Here is a 22547-nt window from a genome sequence, read left to right on the forward strand (position 1 = left end):
GCAAGGACTGGACAGGCAATTCTGGTCACTGGATACTACAGGTCATCAGGGTAGCAGGATTTCAGCAACATGCAGTTAGTGGTAATAGGATACTTCCCCAAAAACACCACAGCTTGCCCCTTAATGGGAGATTAGTGGGTTTTCAGATGTGAGGCCTTACTTTAAATAGGATCAGCACTCCTTGGATTTTGCAGTGGGCCCTGGAGTAGGATCAGCAATGCTTTGGCCTTGTAGTTGGAGTCGGGATCTGGAAGATGGGAACAGGAACGCAGCACAGGAAATCAGGAAGAGTGTCTCGAGTCTCGTCAGGGACCCTTACTTATGCCTAATGACATCAAAGTATAGGCAAGGCAGGGTTAACTAAGCATGCCTCTAAACTACTTGGATTGGACAGGGGTGCTAGTCCCCGCCTCACTCAGCTGGTTGGATTTCAGGAAAAATGTCAGATTTATGAGGTGAGTTTTAAAATGTCCAAATGTGTAGCACAATTCAGTCCAATCCTCCAGTCTGAGAGACTGTTTTGCCCTCCGATACATTTTGGTAATTTTGAGCATGAACGATTCGGCCTAAAATTCCATAACTTTATACACAGATGAAGATTATCCCATGGGATGTATGCACACAAATTTACGTTTGCAACATTGATACTTTTCTATTTATTTTATATTTAAAATCATGGTAGTTCATTGTAAAACCACTGCCACCAACCCTTTCCGTCCCCAAGGTGTCAGTGAATTCTACCATGTCTTCAAAGAAAGCACACAATCAATTTTAAACTGGGAAATGTTGACAATTTTTCAAAGTCTTGCTGCAGAGATTAAAGTCTTCATTTCATGAAATGGCAGTCCTTTGTCCATGGGTCATTGTTTTTCTTTCCTTCAACTGCTGACAGCTGTCATTCCCTTCAGAGCATGGTGGGGGTTTCTCCCTTGAAGTTTTATTGCCCTATTGCTACTTCAGACTTCCTTTCATGGGAGCTTCATTGTCAGGGTCCCAGTAAGTCTGTTCAACCCCGAAATTATCAGGGGGTTAGTATCTGCTGAGAGCGCCCCCCTTTTGATGCCACCCCTCCAAGCAGAAACCTTTTTAACTTGCAACTCCCGCCACCATTGTTTCAAAACCTTAATTTTCTGATCTTAGATCCAGAATTAAACCAAGCCTGTTACATAAAATAACCCATTTTATATAGTCTCACCAGCAACAAACCACTTCATATTGCTAAAGACTGGCAGGCTTTCATTCACCAGTGTACTGTTCCAACATAGGCATTTGTTTTTCTTCAGTTTGCAAAGGCCTGGGGCAAAGGCCCCATTTTTCTTTTCCACACGTGGTATAGTCTTGCAGCTGTAGTTCTTCTCTTGAATGCTGGAGTTGGTCTGAAGCACAGATACATTGAAACAGACATGGCTCAGCTAGTTAGAGTCTCTCTCTGAACAGCTAAGTTTTGGATACTTTTGCAAAGACAATGAACGAGTTTCCTGTGTAAGTAAAAGTAAAGTTCCTGGTTGATTGTTTTTTTATATAGTTGGTTTGACAGGGCTTGTCAATTCAGAATCATGCCTGGTTTTGCTGAGGCACAGTGAGACACACAGGGCTTGGTAGGGCTCATTAATCACAGTGGCTTTAAGGAACAGAGGTAATTAGCGTTTAAAGGTGAAAAAGGGTTTCTTTTCAAAGGAGATTTTGACTTTTGCAGCAAAGCAATGCTGCTTTTTCCACTTTCTTCCTTTTGTATGTCGGAACCCACTGGCAATCTCCTTCAATGTTCCCCTTGGTCCGATGTGTGCTTGGCAGGACGGTGCAGCCATTTTGCGGTTTCTGCGCAACTGCAGCTTGGTGATGTGGGGAATAATGTTGAGTGGGTCAATAAATCCCACAATGGGATAGTCAGAAAACGCAAACAAAATGGAGTCACTTCAGTTCGGGTAGCTGTCAAGCACACCAGCTGGTGTCCACCCCCCCATCCCCCCGGGTTAATCCTAACCGGCTTAGAGAATGGTATCTAGGTGGCTTACGAGTTTATTGGTCCCACCAACGCAAAGGAAGAAGTCATCCTTGAAGGGGCTTCTCTGTCGAGATGAACTTGGCAATTCTGACCTGCTGCAGGGCTTCACCAGGAAAACCAACGGTCCAGGAGTTGCAGCAGCCATCCTCTTCAAGCTCTTCTTCGGTCCTTCATTGCAGTGGTCGACTCTGCTTTCCAGTCCAAGAGACTCCCTTTTTAAACAGTTCTCTCCCTTTCATTCCAGCCTAGCTGCAACTCACCCAGCAGGGTGGCTGGTTGTGGCGTGATTGGCTGGCTGTCCAGCAGTGCATTTGGGTCTCCTAGGAGACTAAGCACAGGGAGTTTCGGGCACCTCCCTCACTTCCTGCCCACCCCAGACAATCAGGCGCAAGAGGTGTTCTTATACCTTTGGCGGGCTTCAGGACTGAACAACAAAGGGACCGAACCTGATTTGGTGCTCAGAGAAACTCTAGAAGGACCTTTCCAAAAAGAAATGGCGAAAGAAGACCGGGACCCGTTTAAACAAAGGGGCTTAAGGCGTCATCTTGAAAAACATGCCTCTTGCGATTTTTAGCCATCAGTGTTCGCGGTCAGGAGAAATCATGGTAGTTCATTGTATAACCACTGCCATCAACCATTTCGATAGGAAAGAGTAGCATTTGACTGCTACATGAGTTTCTAGACAGAGGGGGATACTAGGTAACTCCTCCAGCATTCTATAGGAAGATAGTGTGTGCTGGGTCTAGGAATTTAAAAAGACTAGTAAAGTCAATTTAAACTTACATTCTCTGGGAAACAGTAGTTGATCCCAGAGAAGGTATCAAAACCTTTTGGAAGTCTAAAAAGACCTCCCTGTGTCACTGCACGGAGGGTGCTGTGTAACACATGAAAAGATGATGCATACAGAGTTGTCTAAAACTCCCTAATCAAAGAACACAAGATTAAAACACATCAAAATACGAGAGTGGGGGGGGGGGGGGGGAGGGACACTTTCCAGGTAAAAAAAATCAAGTCCTCAAAATCCAGCAAAGTTGAGGGGGTCTCTAAGGTGAAGGGAATTAGCACATTTATGAGAATTCGCCCTAACAGCAAGTCAGGGAAAGCCAGACCTAATTGGGGCACAAGAATGTACATCCACAGGAATAGTAAAGTGAAGCCAACAGCATTACATTTGGGGAAGAGGCACAACCAATTCACAGGAGAGTAAATTAACCTATACACTTCAGAATGGCACAACACACATTCAAGTTAAGAAAGATGTTTACTGCCCACTCTCAGAGTTACTGTTACCCACTAACTCATTTACAAGTAAGTAACATTTTAAACATGTGTTCTCTTTTCTAAGCAACAGGTCCAATCCTTATAAAGGCTTTCCCTTATTCTTGGAGCATGAGGGTTCTCAGTGGCTGAAGGGGGGAACTATATCAAACAGACAGTTCCGGAAGGCACAGAAGTAGCAAAGGTCAGACTGGCCAAACAAGCATGTATTTCACATTAGTTAGTTGAGGGGCCAGAGACTTGTTGAGTAGAGTGGGCCTGAATGAACTGAATGTGAGGCCTCCCAATCACAAGAAACACCCTGAACCTTTACAGAAATTACAAAGGCTTAAGGTAAATAAATACCCCAGCTAACAGTACCTTAGCACCGAAGAGGTAGCAGCAAGAAGACTTCAGAATCTGCAGCCAAAAACCCGGTCGTTGAAATCCTTTGTCGGACACTGGAAGGACTTTTGCTGCAGAGATCCATGGGGAAGGCATCAGGCAAGAGTTTAATGGCTGGATGCGGCTCTGTGGTTATGGCGCCCTTTTCAGGGTTCCATGTGTTAAAATCGTGTCAAAAAAGACTGTTTACACAAAAAAAGAAATTGCTGCAAAAAAGCTGTGGTTTTGCTGCTGCAACCCATGTAAAGGATGCGGGGGGACATCCCCGCAACCCCCTGACCTGTCATACCATTTAAGGGGAGTAGGTGACACCCTTACAATCCCTGCTCCCCTTAAATGGTATAATGGGGTACACCTTTATCGGGTCAAACCACAGCATTTTTGCTGCAAAATAATTACTGCATACCCTCCCCAGGAGCCTGAATATCGCTATTCTTACTCTGGTCACTTGCAAGGTCCAGCAGGGGACTTTTCAGACCTAATTTATGTCTCTGGAGGTCCAGCAGGATGCCATCAAAGTTTCAGCTCCATTTGGAATATCCTGCACCACACAGTGGCTCGAGATCCCAGCGTACTGCAGCCTGCAAGGTCGCAGCACAACATGGCATGGCTCAAAATGCAGTTTTTCTTGATTCTAGATTGATCTCACGAGGCTGAGTCGGGGGTCATCCTTTTCGGGATGACCAGGTCGATTGGAAAGAAAGGTAACAGCAGGCTCTACCGTTGCTGAAAATCGCTGGAGCCGTTTTTCTTCATCTTCCTCTTCGGTTTCAGCTCCAGTGGTCAGCTTGCCAGCAGCTTCCAGGTTCGGAGTATTTATCAGGACTACAGCATTCCTTTTGCATTCTCTCCCTGCATTTTAAAGCAAGGTGAAGTCTGGCGGCCCAATCAGGACAGCCACCCCCCCCCCCAGTGGGAGTTTGTTCCTTTCAGGCAAGGTGAAAGACAAAGGGCTACATGGTTTTTAACTCCTCCCTCGCGTCCTGCCTTTCTAGACACTCTGTGCCGATATCTGGTACCTCTTGTTGGTACTGGAACTGGTAACACCGGAGTGAACTGCAGACCGGGAGAGTTGCAGTTTGAATTCAGGCCTGCATGTGTGACTAATGGGACCTCCACATGCCATGGGTCATCCCTTTCAAAGAGTATTGTATTGCCTCCCCAAAATGTACATCTATTGGCAAAGAAGAGTCATGCCACTGTTGTCGCGATGCTAATGCTCTGGAGAGTTCCCTAATGAAGTGATGTGGATCAACCTGCTACAGCTGTGTTTACTAACTTGTTTGCTGTGGTCATCACTTTCAAAGCTCGCCATCTCCTCCGGTGAAGCCATCACCAGAGTGGACATCCATCTACCCGATAGGTTCATAAGTCAAAAGATGCTAAGTACTTCACACTCTGCATCTGCCCTGAAGGAATGAATGGCCAGAGGCGGCCCTCAACAGTCCAGAAGGGAATTGCCTGGACCTGTCTAATCGCCACCTGCTAGTCCGCCTGATGAGTTGGTCGTGCTTTGTTCAGCTCTTTCCACCATGGTGCTCTGTCTCACCTATTTACTCTAACTGCTACTCTATCACCTAACATACTCCCCTCTCAAAGCCTGGAAGGAACATTTTCAAAAAGGATCTCTTGGTCTCCAACCCAGGCCTGCCCATCGATGACACGTCAATGCTGCTTCCAGGAAGACTGTCACTGGCTTCCTCTGTTGCTCCCGGCCTGTCGACTAGACATAGATAGAAGGCCTATGGACTTCTATCCTCTCTCCTCGCTTCCCATTAATGGAGGCACCAGATGGAAAGTACTCTTGACGGGATTATCATCCTCTAGGTGCCATCATTAAGGTCTGTCGTAATGGCACTGTCATGGCCCAGGGTTCTCAGCCCAACCTTCTCCTTGATAGGCATCTTCTGTCTCTAACCGACTTCCTCCCTTCACCTGCCACTCCTCCCCTGCCCCTTTCTCCACCTCTGATGGTGGTACAACGTCCCGGTACCCATCCTCGGAAATCCTTCAAAGGTGGTAACTAGGTCCACCTACCTACCCTCAACTCTCGCTCTGCTATCAAACACGCATCTGACATCGTTCCTTCTCGAAGATTTTGACCAACGTTCTCGCCCTCACTGAGACGTGGTTCACTACCAGCTATGTTTCTGCTTCGGACACTGTTCGGACAGTTTTTCTATAGTCCAACTAAGGGCTTAGTAAAACCATTCAACTGAGACAGTACAAGACTCCACTCCTAGTATAAGGCCGTAACACCAGAGTTCATGGTAGTGTAAACAGGGAAGGGGACAAGCTGTCAGCTTGATTCTGAGATTAGAGAGGACACTTCATAAACTCCAACACGCCGGAGCAATTTCGTGGTTCAAGGTAAGCAATACCTTCGGTTAGAAGAAATATTTGTTGCTGGATTCTCCTCTGTAGCAGCGACGGACCAGGTCTCCAGAATTCTGTCTGGTGACAAGAGGATGGTCTCTAAAGGGGATGTCTCGTCAGCAGTCTTGAGAAAGGACGCTTGGCATGAATTTCTTCAGCTTCTTTGGTCAGTCTGCGATTTTGGCACCTTTTTCTCAGCACCATAGGATGGTAGCCGCAAGGTAAATCTTCGCTTCTGAAGTCCTGCACTCTAATGAGGGGGCTTTAGATGAGACCGCGTCTTTGGAGGTTCACATGGAGCTCAGCAAAGACTGACGGATTCGGCCTTGCAAAGACGATGCACTTCAAACGGGTCAGAGGTCTCCTGGTATTTGCCGTCTGCAGCTCTGGCGAGGCACAGCACCTCGGGAGATGGCTCAATTTGTAGGTTCTTTCAGGGCTGGTTGGTCCCACCAGCCAAAGTGAAGGAATCCTCTTCCAAGTAGCAATCTGGGTTAGGACAGTAATGGTCGCTTCATGGTGATGCAAAGGGTCTGCATTAGTCTCTGGTAAACACTTCTGCAATCTCTCTCAGCTATTTACAGAAAGGGTTGGGTGGCTGTCCAACCAGGACAGCCCCCCCCCCCCACTCTCACCTCCCCTCCCCAGTGGGCACTGGTTCTATTCAGGCACTCGGGCGATCAATGACAGGGGAGGAAAAGTCGCCCACTTCCTGGGTGCCCAGACACTGGAAACTAGGCGGGGACACGCCGGCGTTCCCGCCAAAGGTAAAACTCGCATGCATACTCTCGCTGCCCCCCCCAGAATGGTAGAAGGGGGGCTAACAAAGGACAACCACACTAGAAATGGTGAAAAAAGAAAGTTGCCACCATGTAGAACATAGGTTTGGTTATATAGTGCACCGAGCCCTGGAGCATCTGGGCGCATTTCTTACATGTACATATGATACAAGACATTACAGTTACATATGATACATTTGTCAGACAGATTATTACAGATAGAATGTGGTAGACAAAGAGCAGAGGTTACAGTTGAAACGTGAGTATAGTCATGGGATTCTTAGACTTCTTGTGAAAGAAGTCCTGTTTTAGAGTTTTTTCTAAATAGATGGGAGGATTCGGTTCTTAAGGTAGGTGGTAGGGTGTTCCACAATTTAGTGGCCAACACAGGGAAGCTACTGCCGCCAGCTTTCTGGAGGTTAAACTTGGGGATTTTTAAGCAGTGAGCTTGGGCAGATTTAGTGGGACATGCTGTAGTGTTCCGGGTGAAATTGCCAGCCAGATAGCTAGAGGCCAGGTTGGTGAGGCAGTTGTGCAAGTGAGAATTTTGTACTCTGTCCTTTGGTTGACAGAGAGCCACTAGTGTTTCCTCTTATATCCAAGATATGTTGAGACCTTGGGAGGTTCAATATTGATCTGATGGCATTGTTTTGGATTACTTGCAACTTGTTAAGGTTGCGTTGACTCGTCCCTAGGCAGAGTGCATTACAGTAGTCCATTGGAGAGAACCAAGGCTCCGGCTATGGAAGTGCAGTTAGACGTGGAAAGAAATGGTCTACATGCATTGATTAACTTGCAGGTGTAGGAGGCTATTGTGTTGAGTTGTCTGGTCATGGTAAGTGAGGAGTCTAGGTAAATACTTAGCGTTTTGACATCCTTGGATACCATTATGTTATGGCAGTGAATGCTGAAAGAGGAGTATTGTCCGTCAAGTTTGTTAAGTCTAGATTGGGAGCCTAATAGGAGTAACTGTCTTGTTGAGGCAAAGTCCATGCTTGGCCATCCAGGATTTTATGATGAGGTATGTGTCATTTAGGACTTACCGTCTTTGATGTAGTCCCTGGTGATGGGGATGAGTATTTGGGCGTCATCTGCATAGTTCGTATATATGACACCCAAATGGTCAAGGTCGAACAGAGGTTTTGTAAACACGTTATATAGTGTCGGTGATACACAGGAACCCTGAGGGACTCTGCATGTGACTGGTGCTGGATGGGCGGAGGCCGAAGGTGCAAAGACCCTCATTGATCAATTTTAAAAGGATTGAATCCAGGCGTTTGCTTTGTCGGAGAAGTAGGCTGCTAATGAGAGGTGGTTGCATAAGACTTTGTGGTTAACCAAGTAAAATGCAGCCGAGAGGTCTAATAGTAAGAGGATGAAGAACCCACCCGTCTTTCAAATTGGTTGGGACTATGCCGAATTCAAATGATGCGTTAGAGTTGTGATAAAGGGTGCAATGTGCTTTGCTGCATCCTTGATGGGTGCGGGCAAATGTCTCCCTGGCATCTTGACAGTTTCAACTTTGAGATTATGTCCTCAACCTCTGTTAGGCAAGACTGTATGCAGTACCCTTTGGGTGCACTAAAACAACTCTGACCTCCTGGGAATAGAAACCCAACCTTTGGTATAAGTCTGTATTACACAGGTTGGTAGAGTGGTCGAGTAGCCAGGCTCATCTCAAGAGGGGTCAATGTGAGCTGTACTGTAGGGGAGTTACACAGATTCACAGTGACAAGTGTCCAAATAAACTTACACACAGGGTTTCCTGACTAAACAATTACACATGTATTTGTCAGTCAGTTTGAATAAGCCTTCAAAAGGGAGCAATATAAAGCAATACACAAATACAATTCAGAAATACACACTTAGTTTTCTAAATCAGCAAATACCCATTTGGGATGGCACACAGGCACTACCTTCACCCTCAGGTGACTTCAAAAGTTAGGGTGCTGTTGACATTAATATATCACTGTTGCATTTAGAACATCCTTGAGTAGTGTTCAAGGAAAGAGTTCAGAATAAAGTATTCACAGTTATCCTTAAGCAGGTAAGTACTTTCAAAATACCCCCCCCCCCAGTGCAAAGTCAGTTAACCCTTTCCTGGAAGGAAGGCAAAACACTTAAGGGAGAGCAGAATCATTCAGGGAGCCAGGCCAGCCAATGTTAAGTCAGCAAAAGTCAAAGTGAATTGAAGCACTTCTTGCAGGTAAATAGAAAGTCTTTCATAATGTTTAAAAAGTCTTTGTAGAATAGAAGAAATCAAAGTAGGTCCACAAGCTGATTAGGCTTGTGAGGTAGAGAAGCTGCAAGCAACTCTACAAGAGCAACCAAGACAAGTCTCCAATGAGGACAAGCAAGTTAGCACAACTGCTACTTCCAGGAACAAGCATTAGACAAATGAAAAAATTGCAAAGAGTACAGAACGCTAGAAGAGCTGCCCTAAATATTCCAAAGAATGAACACATCTCCATCAGAAGAAGCATTCATTGGCTTCCGGTCCGGTCCGTGATGGGATCAAATTAAAAATTCTGACGATAACTCACAAATGTATTGTGAACAAGGTACCTAAATACCTTAGCAACCTCACCTGTAAAGCGCAATACAGTAGACCCACCCGGTCTGCCTATACAAACCTGCTGATCACCCCAAGGTATAGAAGACAGAAAGCAGGAGGTTCAATCTTCCCAGTAATAGCACCTAATTTATGGAATGCCCTCCCTACCCAACTGAGAAATCAGTTCTTTCTGGTCATTCAGAAAAAAAATAAAAACGTTACTCTTTAGTTCCAACCCCCAGTGCGAGAAGCAGGGGAGGTGCCCGAAACTCCCCGTTCTTAGTCAGACAGGAATGCACTCTTAGGTAATTAGCCAGCTGGCTGTCCGGCAAGGAGTGCCACCCTGCCAGGTGACGGACAGCTAGGCTAGAATGAATGGGAGCCAGCTGCATGAAAAGGCGAGGCTGTTTAGCTTGGAAGGCAGAGTCGACCACTGGACAAAGGAATCCGAAGAAGAACTTGATTGCAACCCCCTGGACCGTTGGTTTGCCTGGTGAAGCCCTGCTGCTGTGCTGAAACTCCAAATTCCGTAACAGATAAGCCCATGCAAGTACGACCTCGCTTTGAGTTGGTGGGACCAATCAACTCCAAAGTAAGCAACCTGGACATCCTCTCGAAGCTGGTTGAGTTTACACTGCAGTCGCTGCTGGAACCGGATAGCCAGGGAGAGGAACACCAGTTTGAGTGCATTGCTTTTAAGACTCCCATGAAGGTGGACGGACCAAGCCTGAGCCCCCTCAGAGTGCAGGACCCCAGACGCAAGGAAAGCCCATCTCGACAGCCAGGAACCGCAGTGGTGCTATTTGCAGTAGACGCGAAGAGCTGAAACACTTGTGCCACTTACTTCAAGATTGCCATTTGCAAGCGGTGACCGTCCCATTGTAGTGCAGGAGTACCCAGAAGTCCTCCCTCTTGTCCCCACGACTGAGGCCCATGAACAGCAGGATCTGCAGAGCTGCAAAGGAACAAAGTCACCTGCTGCACTTTTTGTTCAACCTAAAGTTACTGTAGAGTCTAAGAACTTAGCTCTTGTTGTGTAGCCACTTGTCTCGTTGGAGACTTGCTTGGTTGCATTTGTAGAGTTGCTATCAGCTTCTTTACCTCACAAGCCTAATCAGCTTGTGGACCTACTTTGATTTCTTCTATTCTACCAAGACTTTTAAAACATTGGGAAAGACTTCCTACTTACCTGAAATAAGTGCTTCAGTACACCCCGACTTTTGCTAACTTAAGCATTGGCTGGCATGGCTCCCTGAATGACTTCTCTCCTCTGTTTAAGTGTTTGTGTCTTCCTTCCAAGAAAGGGTTAACTGACTTTACATTGGGGGTTATTGGAAGTACTTCCATGTTTAAGAATCATTGTGTGAATACTTGTTCTATTCTGATCCCCCTTGACACCAAGTAAATCTAAATAAATAGTGATATATTAATTTCTACAGCACCATAGCAATTGAAGTCACCCAAGGGTGTAGGTAGTGTCTGTGATCCATCGCAAATTGGTATTTACTGATTTAGAAAACTGTATTTTGAAGTATGTGTGTGTTGCTTAGCATTGGTCCATTCTGAAGGATTACTATAACAAACTGATAAATGAATAATTGTTTAATCAAGAAACCTTGTGTATAAGACACCTGTGACTAACTATTGAAGTCACAGTATTTTGAAGTATATTTGTGTGTTGCTTTATATTGCTCCCTTCTGAAGAAGGCAAATTCAAACTGACTTAAATTACTCATTGTTTAATCAAGAAACCCTGTGTGTAAGAGTTTATTTGGACACTTGTCACTGAATCTCTGTAACCCCCCCCCCTACAGCTCACATTAACCCCTCTTGAGATAAGCCTGGCTACTCGACCACACTACCAACCTTTGTAGTACAGACTTATACCAAAGGTTGGGTTTCTATTGCCAGGTGGTCAGGGTTGTTTTAGTGCACCCAAAGGGTACTGCAAACAATCTTGCCTAACAAAGCGACGGTGGAATGTTGTTAGATAATGGTAATGCAAGGGACATGGATAAGGAGATACTGTGTACAATGCGAGGCATGGAGTTCAGCGTCAGTTGGTAGGAAGTCACTGCTCGTAACTTTATAGGCCATCATAGTTGATGACAGTAAGCTGGGTAGAATTATGAGGCACGTGAGGATTACAGTAGGCATAAACATGGCCCAGTAGCGTGCAATGATTAACTATGGTCATGTGAGTTCCTAGGTACAGCACAGTGGGCACAACTGAGCATGTTGGGGGTCGCATATCTGGTGTACAGGAGAAAGGGTGAGGTCATATGGGCACTTATGTTTAGTATGGTTACAATGGGGCAGCCTAGTCCACAATTTGGATCAAGATTAGTAAACAATGGGCAAATAATAGCACATAGTGGGCAAGATGCTTCATTCAGTAGTACCACAAACTGGGCTGGATGCAATCAATAGCACAAAGTGGGCAAGAGGCAACAAGCAAAGTTATCAGATGATGGGCAAAATATCACTTCCCATGTTAACGGTAGCTAAGTTCAACAATAGGATATGAAGTGAGACGCTGGCGGGGCAACACTAGATATAGCACAATCGGGTGTGCAGTGAAATACTAGGTGCAAAACACAGGGAAATGATCTAAGATGCTAGGTGCAGTACTATTGAGTGCAATACAATGGAGAATACAGCAAGGTGCAGGCACAACACTGTTTGCTGGATGCTGTACGATGAAATGTAAGCATGAAAGTTGTGTGAAACGCTAATTGTTAATACTAAACTGGATCCTGGGCAAAGTGTTCTGAAGTGGAGTTAGTGGAGTTAGGGCCTGCACCGGAGGGGAATACTTGTGTGGCTCTTGGCCAAAGGCGTGGGAGTGATAGGATTTTCTTCGTACGGTTTTGAGGCGAATATGGTCGTAATAGTTTTAGGTTGCTCAGAGCCGTGGGGTGGAGGTTAACAGTTTCGGTGTGGCCATATGGCCGGCATACATCAGTGAGTTCGCAAGCAAGCTCTGTGGTGGTCGTGAGCCACTGGGCATAGGATGGGGTCCAATGCGCAGGCGAGATAGGCATACAGGAATGTGCATGTCCCAGTGGTGCACTTACCTAGGCTGCAGGGTAACCTTGCTCCTGCTCCGCGATACGACACAAACAGGGCTTTGGGCGTGGGCCTTAGGTGGGAGGCCGGCGTTCGCCTGCTGGCTGCCCGATTGGGCAACTTAAAGCAAGAGCTGCCCAATCCGATGCAGCGAGGGTTTGTTCGGGTTAACACTCCTGTGTTAATAAGGCGGTGGCCATTTTGGAGGAAGCTTCACTCGTGTAGCATGAAGCACGAACAAGTACTTTATGCAGCTGTTGTTGTAGGATACCTTATTCAGAGTTGTGTGCTGCAAAAGTTAAACAAAGATGCCTTAAGAGATATTTACGACGGTAGACGCCATAAGAAAGTTAAACAGATAAGGGCTCCAAAAGTCAGATCAAATAGGATTGAATGGGAAAAGTCTCCACTCATTCAGGACAGAAGGAAACAGGCAAAGCATTCCAGCATAAAGCGCTGGGGGTCTCACTAGGAGGAGGGGGGGGGGGGGGGGGGGGGGATGAAGCATAAAAATGATTAATCTCCCAAACAGAGATGCCCACAGACTAGAGTCCTTCTGGATAGGCAGGAAGCACAGGTTCAGGTGTTCGGGGGAGAAGCGGGGGGGGGGGGGGAATTCTATGTACACCCAAGAGGAAGTCTTGCTGGGTTTCGAAGGAGGGGCCACTGCAGGTTATGACCAGAGCCCGGCTAAGAGCCCGAATTGTGAAAAACAGAAAAATATGAGGCCGGGAAGCCCAAAAAGAAACACCAACACAGGTTACAAAGAAACATTCAAGTGTTTTATTTCAAGCTACAACAGTTACCAAGTCAATTGACAAACGGATAGCTATTCGGCTCTCAGTATAACATAACAAACTTCAACGAGGGTTCTATGTGTTAGTGAGAGACCGCATATTGGAATACCCGGGCCTTTTATACAATTTGTCCAGCCCTTGGCCAACCCTTTTGCGGGTTAACCATTCTGCGAAATATTTAATTCTGGTCTTAGGGTTCCTTGCCAGGTCAATCCTTGAATATATGCATTTCAATTAGTTTCGCTGATATAAGTACTACATTTACATATAGGTCAACAGTAGGACAAGGTCTCTGTTTGCGACAAGTGGCCTGCAGGCATATTATTCATTCAGTTGTACGGAGGTCACGACGGCCAGAATCTTACTCCTAATGTCATTTGGCCTCCATTTTGATGTTCAGGGTGACTTCTACATAACAAGAGAACCTAAAATGGCGGCTCAATCCAAGATGGCGGCTTACATTGGTTTCTCTAAGGTCAAGACCTTGCCGTGGAGTTTGTTCGCACCTGTTTAGAAAACTTGGCGTAGGCCAATACACAAACAATTACTACAATAGGAGGCATAATATTGTTTAGATTCCGACAGAATAGGCCTAATACTTGCCGCAATGTTGACAGCGGCAAGCTGGAAAGGGGTGGATGTTCCAAGACTAGATCTGGACTTTGTGGCTTCATTTATTTTTCACATTTATAAAGCGCACAAAGCAGTCCTCGGGGATCATGGCGCTGTTACCGGTAGGCTTGCTTAGTTACAGGAGACAGAAAGAACAGCCTGTCTGTGTTTCTTGGTTGCAGTGAACCTAATGCCAGACAAGCAACGGTTAAGCGTGTAATGTTACCGAAGATTGGGGGGCTCTACTCGAGGGTTACAAGAGAAACTGATACAACTGAAACCTTCATGCACACAGTTATCGATGGGGAGAGCCTGCGGGTTGTAGAGTGAACTAGTGAAAGAGCCTCGTTTTGAGGGCTTTCTAGGAGGACAGGTGCAACGCCTGATTCCTTAGGGTATTTGGGAGGGCATTCCATTGTTTTGGAGCTATGAAAGGGAAGCTATTGCCGCCCGCTTTCGCCCGTTTGATGGTGGGGATGTTCAGTTGGTTAGAATAGTGCGATCCTTTGGGTCTGGAGGAACTGGCTTTGTGGCCCTTGAATGGGTGTTGCGTGCTTTAAATGAGGTGCCTCGCTTTGCTAACAAGTGTAGAGGGGCATTAACATTTCTTATGTAGTCCTCAGCGCCTGAAACTCCTAGAAATTGAGCGGTTTGCCTGATGGGGTGCTACCTCTTGAATACGCTGCGTCTTAGTGTTGAAGGGAGGGTAATTTTTCGTTTGGAGTCTGGCATATATGCTCATGAGTTTTGTATGTGTTATATTTGCTGCTGGAAATTGAATAAAGGGACATTTTTTATTAAAAAATGCCACCTTGGTGAGAGAAAAAAAAAACAAATGGCAGTAAATGCAAGAGTCCACAAACAAGGTAGAAAAAAAAATACTTTCTGCCCTGAAACCGCTAGAAAGCCACAGGGGTAAGAAAGGTAATGAGACAGTAGTGAAACTGCCTGCAAAATTTAGAAATGTTATGTTTTCTTATAATTAAGCGCATACAGGACATTTGTAAAGGTTAGACATGTGCTTACCAATAAGAATGCTTTTCATCCAATTGTTAAAGTTCCGGAGGTAGAAAATGCGACTCTGGCTGCGCTGTTCCAGCCCACACTCTTGTAGCTCATTGTAATGTGCAGCTACTTTTGATCCATGGCCTTCCAAGCGCTACAAGTTAAAAGAAAAGCTTGAGTGTAACATTGTACAAATAAAAGATGTAAAGGTTTACTAAACTTCATTAGAAAAGAGTGTGGAAAGTGTTTGCTGCGCCATTTAAAAGCATCGCCCTGTTAACAGACCATCAGGAGCAATGCAGTGATCACGGAGCCACACCAGGGATATACCTGCAAAATCACAATGGTATTTTCTACTGTTTACTGAAAAATAGGTTGCAGCTAAAGTGGAATCAAGGAATAAGCCAGAATTGACAACTTACCAGCAATTTAGAGACCGCCAGAGTGGACATTAAGGTGAACAGAAAGTTTGAAATCATACCAGGCTTTTTCCATTGAATGCCTTATTGTTTATCCATCATTACCCTTTTGTAAGGAAGGATTTCTCTGTGCAACTTTCCCTCCATATTCTATGGACCCCAAACATTTTGCTTTTGTACCGGTCCTGACTTTTTACAGGCAAATGACGCCTTCACCTTCACTGTCCCTGGCCTTTTCACATTTTGTTATGGTGAAACTGATCAGTCCTTCCGACTATCAGTACTGGGAAACTACAGTAGTGGAAAATAAAGACTACTCGATTCTGGTGGATTTATGAACACTATTAGTCAAAGCAGTAAGCCAACAAATAACCAACAGCAAAGATTTTGGCACAATTGAACCCCCCCTCCCCCTCTGTGTGGTGCCAATGGAAGGGGTGGTCTTCGTCTTTGGCAAAGTTACACCTTTGCACTGGATTGCTGAATGGACAAAGCACTTCTTGTACAGTGTTTTGATGTCAGCTGCATTCATGTTATCAAGAAGTACCACAGTGTAATGCATTTCTTCAAGGCAACTATACTCTTCAGCTTCACATCTTGCCTCTAGGCAGGCGAGAGGCCTCGTAATGTGACACCTGCCAGCTAGTCATCCTCAGACGAAAAAAACAATGTGCACAAAGCATGCTCAGCTATGCCAAAATGGATATACGTTATGGAGGCAAGCCCCAGCACGCTCACACCAGACAAAATAATAACCCGCAGGGGAAAAGGTCCAAGACACTGCTAGCAACAACAACAAGTTTTTATTCCAACAAAATAGGAGCACACCAGCAAAGCGCACTGCTGCTGCAGAAAGTTCAGCCAAATTGGGGGTGCACGGTAAGCTAACAGACCCCCTCGAGTCATCATGGTGGTTAGCACAGTGAGAAACCACGTGGCTGGTTGGCGAGACCCTATACATGTGTGGCCCACTCCATAGGGGATGCTAGGCCATCGGTCCCAGCCTTCTCGTCCGTCTCCATCCACGTGGGGGCTGCTGGGCTCATCCCCAATAGAGCCAGGCCTAAAAAGCAATTAGTTACTTTTGAAAACAATGCTGCTCCATCATTGTAACAGTGCACCTGGCAAACCGATATGGGCCCAGGGGGAGAGCCGAAGTCATACCAAATAGAATACTTCACTCATTCTCAGACAGGCCAGCAACCTTCCAAGCTCATCCACCCCGCTTTGAGCCATTACTTCATCCCTCCCAGCACCTCTCAGGAGAAATCACGTGACTCAAATGTGAAGGCAAGATAACCATGCATTCTGAACTTTGATCGATCGGCGGTCTAACAGTTTAATGGTGGGTGGTCTGGGACAGGCTGGCACTGTGGAATGTAGGGGTCTTGGGATCAAGGCATATGAGGGCTTTAACTCGGCCATGGGGGTGGGTGGGAGTGTTGGGGCTGAGGGGCATGATAACTATCGTGGGATGGTAACTGCCAAGAGGAGCTCTGCCCTCTTCTCGTAACCTTGCAGAGCACATTCTTCCCAGGATGTGAAGGCCTACATTCTTTGAGACATTGAAAGATTTATCACTTCCTCAAACTCTGTTAGGCAAGATTTGGAGCAGTACCCTTTGGGTGCACTGCAACAACCTTGACCTCCTGGCAATAGGGACAAAAACTTTGGTATAACTCTTAACTACACAGGTTGGTAGTGTGGCTGAGCAGCCAGGCTTATCTCAAGAGGGGTCAATGTGAGCAGTAGGGGAATTGGAGATTCACAGTGACAAGTATCCAAAAACACTTACACTCAAAGTTTCTTGATTAAACAATGAGTAATTTAACATTCAGTTTGAATAAGCCTTCAGAAGGGGCGATGATAGTAATAACCAAATACACTCCAAAATACACACTTAGTTACTCAATCAGCAAATACCCATTTGGGATGGCACACAGACACTTCCTACACCCTCAGATGACTTAAATAGCTAGGACATTGCGGGCATTAATGTATCGCTGCCACATTTAGAGCAACACTGAGATGAGTGTTAAAGTAAAGAGATTTCAGAATAAAACCAGAGATCACACAATTATTCTGAAGCAGGGAAGTACTTTTGAACCCCCCAATGCAAAGCAAGTTAACCTTTCCTGGAGGGAAGATCAAACGTAAGCAGATGAGAAAGGAGTCATTGAGGGAGCCAGGCCAGCCAATGTCAATTGGCCAAAAGTCTAGGTGAGCTAAAGCACTTTTTGCAGCTAAGTAAAAGTCTTGCACAATGTTTTAGAAGTCTGTAGGAAAAGTAGAATCAATGTAGGGTCACAAGCTGGGAGACTTGTGAGGTAGAAGATGCAAGCAACTCTACATAAGCAACCAAGACAAGTCTCAACTGAGATGAAGGCTACAACAAGAGGTAAGCCTTCTAAAACTTTACAGTACCTTTGGTAGAAGAAATTGTTCCAGCTGGCTTCTGTTGCTGTATAGCCCTGTAGATCATGTTCCTCTTGTCCCCACAACTGAGGCCCAGGGAGGACTGCTGGGGACAAGCAGCACTTTGCGGTTTCAGCTCCTTGTATCTCAGCAATTAGTACCACCAGTGTCTCAGATATACCACTCTGGACTTTCCTCGCATTCGGGGGTCCAGCACTGTGGTGGCTCAGGCTTGGTCAGACCTGCTTACTAGGAGTCCGGCGGATCTTCCAGCAGCTCGAGTCCATCTTAAAAGTGATGCACTCCGTTTGGTGTTCCTCTCCCTGGCACTTCGTTTCCAGCAGCAGCAGAAGTACAGCCAGCTCCGACAGGATGTCCAAACGAGTTCACTTTGGAGTTGATTGGTCCCATCAACTCAAGGGGAGAAGTCATCGCAGGGCTTCTCTAGTCGAGGCGAATTTGGAGGTTCAGCAAAGCAGCGGGGCTTCACAGGGCAAAGCAACGGTCCAGGAGTTGCAGCAGGCGTGTCTTCCAAGTTCTTCTTCGGATTCCTTTGTCCAGTGGTCGACTGCCTTCCAAGCCAAAAAGCCTCACCTTTTATGCAGGTTTCTCCCATTCATTCCAGTCTAGCTGTCAATCACCCAGCAGGTTGTCCGTCCTTGCCGGACAGCCAGCTGGCCAATCACCTTTGGGTGCATTCCTGCAACCAAGGGATATTCCTGCAACCAAGGGGATTAAGTACAGGGCATTTCGGGCACCACCCTCACTTCCTGCCCCTGCCAGACATACTGGAGCGAGAAGCGGGTTTCACTCGTGAATCCCACCAAAGACAGTGAACAAAGGGACCAAACCAGAGCAAATCTCAGGGACCTTTCCAGCAAGAAATGGTGAAAGAAGACCGGGCCATTTTGACAAAATGGGCACCCAATGGGTGCTTTAGTGCAGCTGCGAACGCAGCCCATGGTCAAAACTCTCAATGGTAGTTAAGTAAATCGCTGCCACCGGCCATTATTTATAGAAAGGCTAACAAAAATGTTACATGAGAAACTAGACAAAGGGGATGCTAAGTAACCCCTCCAGCACCCTAGTGTAAGATGGTGTGTGCTGGGTATAGAAAGTTACAAAAAGTAAGTAAAGTCAATTTCACTTCACTGCTCTTGGAAACCGTTTATCCAAGAGAAGGTATTTAAACCTTTTGGAAATCTAAGACCTCCCTGTGCCACTGCACTGACGGTGCAGTGTGTCACAATGCAATGATGCCGATGGAGTTTGTCAGACTCCAAATCAAAAGGAAACATTGTTAAATCACAGAAATACATGAGTGGGAAAAATGTCACTCTCTCCAGGTTAAAAATGAGAAAGTCCTCGAGTCCAGCAAAAAAGTGCTGGGGGTCTCTATGGTAGCGAGGAATTAGCACATTTCTGAGAATTCTCCCTAACAAGCTAACTCGAGTTGTGGGTTATATCTGTGCTAATAATGCAGGCCTAACAAGTTTGGTGCTTTTGACGCGATTGAGCCCATGTTCCAAAATGTCTGCCATTAACACTTGCCTCTACTACAAAGCTCCTAACGCATGCACTAACCCAATCGTGCGCTCTCCTGCGTGCACAGCCTCTTGCCCTCCCGAAGTGCGGCCTACCGTTTGTTTCTCATTCAGAATCATCTTGGGGAGTGGGAAGACCCTCTCTCCTACTCAACAGTTAGAAGCGTGAACAGCGAAGGTGAGCATTCTTTAATAAATGTGCGAGCTGCTTCTTGAGCAGTGGTATGCGCAGTGAGGTTCAGCAAACAGCATTATGGCTAATAGCAGTGGTTCCAAATGGAGCAAAGATTGCAGAATGGCTTACGTAATCATATTTGATGCATGTATCTGCTTGGATTCACATGCTTTGCATAGAGCGACATCTAGTGGTAGTCGCAGTCGATTTGTTTTTGAAACTCAAAAAGGGAAGACCGGGTGCGCCGAGGTCCCTCAAGATTGTTTAATTTCTGAAATGAGATTGCATGAAGTGTGCATAAGTACACATGTGGTTGTTCGGGAGTAATCTCATTTCTGTGCTAATTCCCTTCAACCTTGGAGACCCCCAGCTCTTTTGATGGACTTCAGAACGTTTAATGTTCATCCTGCATGAGACCTTATTCTCACTCTCCTGTATTTTTTTTTTTTATCTGATTTGGTTTTGTAGTCTACACTCCATAGGCATCTACCTTTTGTATTCTGACACACAGCACCTTCAGTGCAGTGTCACAGAGAAGTCCATTGGATATCTCTTAAGGTTTAAATACCTTCTCTTGGGTAAACTGTTTCCAAGAGTAGTAAAGTGAAATTGACTTTACTTGCCTGTTTTTCCTATGTAGGTCCAGTACACCCCTTCTTATGTGAAAGTTCTGGGGGGTTACTTAGTAGCCCCTTTTCCTACTTATGTAACATTTTGTATGTTACCCTCACTACTTTTAATGGCTGGTGTCAGTGGTTTAATTGTCCTATCATTGTGCATTTTTACCGCAGGCTGAATCCTCAGCTGCAGTATTGCAACCAATGGTGCCCATTTTGTTAAAATGACCCTGGTCTTTTCCTCCCATTTCTTGCTTGTGAGGTCTGTTTTACTCTGCGCGCCAAACAAGGTTGAACCCTTTTGTTCATTTTGCCTTTGGTGGGCTTCAGTGTGTCTGGCAGGGCGGGAAGCGAGGAAGGTGCCCGAAACTCCCTGCCCTTTGTCTCTAGGTGTGCATGAATGCAACCAGTCCCGATAGGCTGGCCAGCTGTCCTTTCAGGACAGCAACCCTGCTCTGAATTGACAGCCTAGGCTGTGAATGAATGGGAGAAACTTGCTTAAAAGGCAAAGGTTCTGGGAGAAACACCCAATGAAGAAACTGATCAAAGCTCGCTGCATCCTCCTGGCCCTTTCAATTGCCTGGTGAAGCCCTGCTGCTGTGATGAAACTAATTTTTCTAAATCAACAAGAGAAGCACCAGAAGGGACGACTTCTTCCCTTGGGTTATTGGGACCAACTTATCCTGAGACTAACTCCACTAGACCATCTTCCCTGATTGGCTGTACTTCTTCGCTGCTGCAAGAACAGAGAAGGGGTGAAGAAATGCATAGTCGGGTGCAACGTCTGCAATCCGGCCAGAAGCTCCTAGGGACACTCCAGAAGCAGTGCGACCAGAGCTCTAGTCCCCTCACCAGAGTGCAGGACTCAAGGAGTGAAGGAAGCCCAACCGTTACCCGAGATCCGTAGTGGTGCGGTTTACCAAATGCTGAAACCGCGAAGTGTCGCTGATCTGAAGAGAGCCGCAACTGCAGACAACCTCCAAATTGCTGCCACAGCAGTCCTCCAGGCGTCCTCCCTCTAGTCCCCATGGAGGCTCAGGAAACCATTGCTGCAAAAGGACAGAATATGGCTGGACCACTCTTCTTCAAACCAGAGGTACTGAGACTTGGGGGACTTACCTCTTGTCTTTTTGAGATGTGCTCTTCTCAGTTGAGACTTGCATTGCCTTACAGTTGATTCCAACTCTGCATTTCACAGGCATAACATCTTGTGACGCTACAAGTGATTTCTACAAAACTAACTTTGTGCAAGACTTATTATCTAAGAAGTGCCTCAACTCCATAGACTGCGCTCCAATTGACTTTGGCTGTCCTGGCTCCCTACAGACTCTTCTAGTCCATTGACTGTTTTGTATTGCCCCCATAGGTGATTCATCGGTTTTTAACTTGTTTTAGACTTCTATTGCTGGGAAAGGCTAGTCTAGACTTCATTGGAAGATTTAAATATACTCACATGCCCTGAGAACCTGTTGAACCTTTTTTTCCTTCTTTTCACCTTTCCTTTCTGCAACCTCACCATCTGCAACCTCAGAATCTGCAAAGTATAACTAGTGATATATAAATGCCATTTCTGACCTTGTGAATGAAGTCGCCTCCGGGTTTCGGAAGTGTGTAAAAAGCATATCCAAAGAGTACCTACTAACTTGTGCTGATTCTGGAAAAGTATTTTAAAGTGTATTTGATTGTTACATATCTTGCCCTTTTTAAAGAACACTTTTAAAAATTGATGTTAAATAAATAACTTATAACTGAAATCTTGAGTGTAAGTGTTACTTGGTTACTTATATTTACCAATTTCATTTGTACAGCTCTACAGCTCACACTTACCCCTCTTGAGATATGCCTGGCTGCTTGGTCACACTACCAACTTGTGTACTACAGGCCTGAAGGTGGGTTACCTAATACCAAGCAGATAAGTGTTGCGTAGTCTCACTCAGTGAGAGTGCACCAATTCTTACCTAACAAGGTGGTATACGCAGACAGTGCCGCTAGGTGTACTGTAATAGAATTGAATTATCTGGGGCTGGGGACCCTGACCAAAGACTCCCCTTCTAGACTCCTGTTCTTCTGGCACCAACTCCCTGCGTGTTAAGCGGTTTTCTAAACAGAGCTGGTGGTCGTTCACTCTGTTAGGGAGAATTCTGAAGAATGTGCCAATTCCCTTCACCTTAGAGACCCCCAGCAACTTAGCTGGATTTTGAGTACTAATTTTTTTTTTTTTTTTTTTTTACATGGGTAGTGTGACACCTTTTCCCCCCACTCATTTATTTTGATATGCGTTTTACCTCGGTTTTCTTTTGGTTATGGAGCCTAACTAACTCCATAGGCATCTTTTTCAATTGTGTGTCACAGCATCCGCAGTGACACAGGGAAGCCTTTTAGATTTCCCAAGGTTTAACTACCTTCTCTGGGATAAACTGTTTCTCAGAGTAAGTGAAGTTGACTTCACTAGTCTTAAATTCCTAGACCCAGCACACCCTAACTTACAATAGAGTGCTGGAGGGGTTACTTAGTAACC

General features: G+C 45.7%; 1 protein-coding gene across 11 annotated transcripts in view; it reads right to left on the reverse strand.

Moving 5' to 3' along the window:
- RNMT (RNA guanine-7 methyltransferase) overlaps positions 1-22547 on the reverse strand; it is a 480952-nt gene that overhangs the window by 275751 nt on the left and 182654 nt on the right. For all 11 annotated transcript variants that reach the window (XM_069620807.1, XM_069620798.1, XM_069620799.1 and 8 more), the window contains one exon: positions 14881-15013. In XM_069620807.1, the coding sequence (XP_069476908.1) occupies positions 14881-14899 (19 nt within the window). In that variant the 5' untranslated portion in view covers positions 14900-15013. The remainder of the gene's footprint in view (positions 1-14880; positions 15014-22547) is intronic.

Source organism: Ambystoma mexicanum, chromosome 5q (assembly GCF_040938575.1).
Source record: "Ambystoma mexicanum isolate Mex_15411 chromosome 5q, UKY_AmexF1_1, whole genome shotgun sequence".
Taxonomy (NCBI): domain Eukaryota; kingdom Metazoa; phylum Chordata; class Amphibia; order Caudata; family Ambystomatidae; genus Ambystoma; species Ambystoma mexicanum.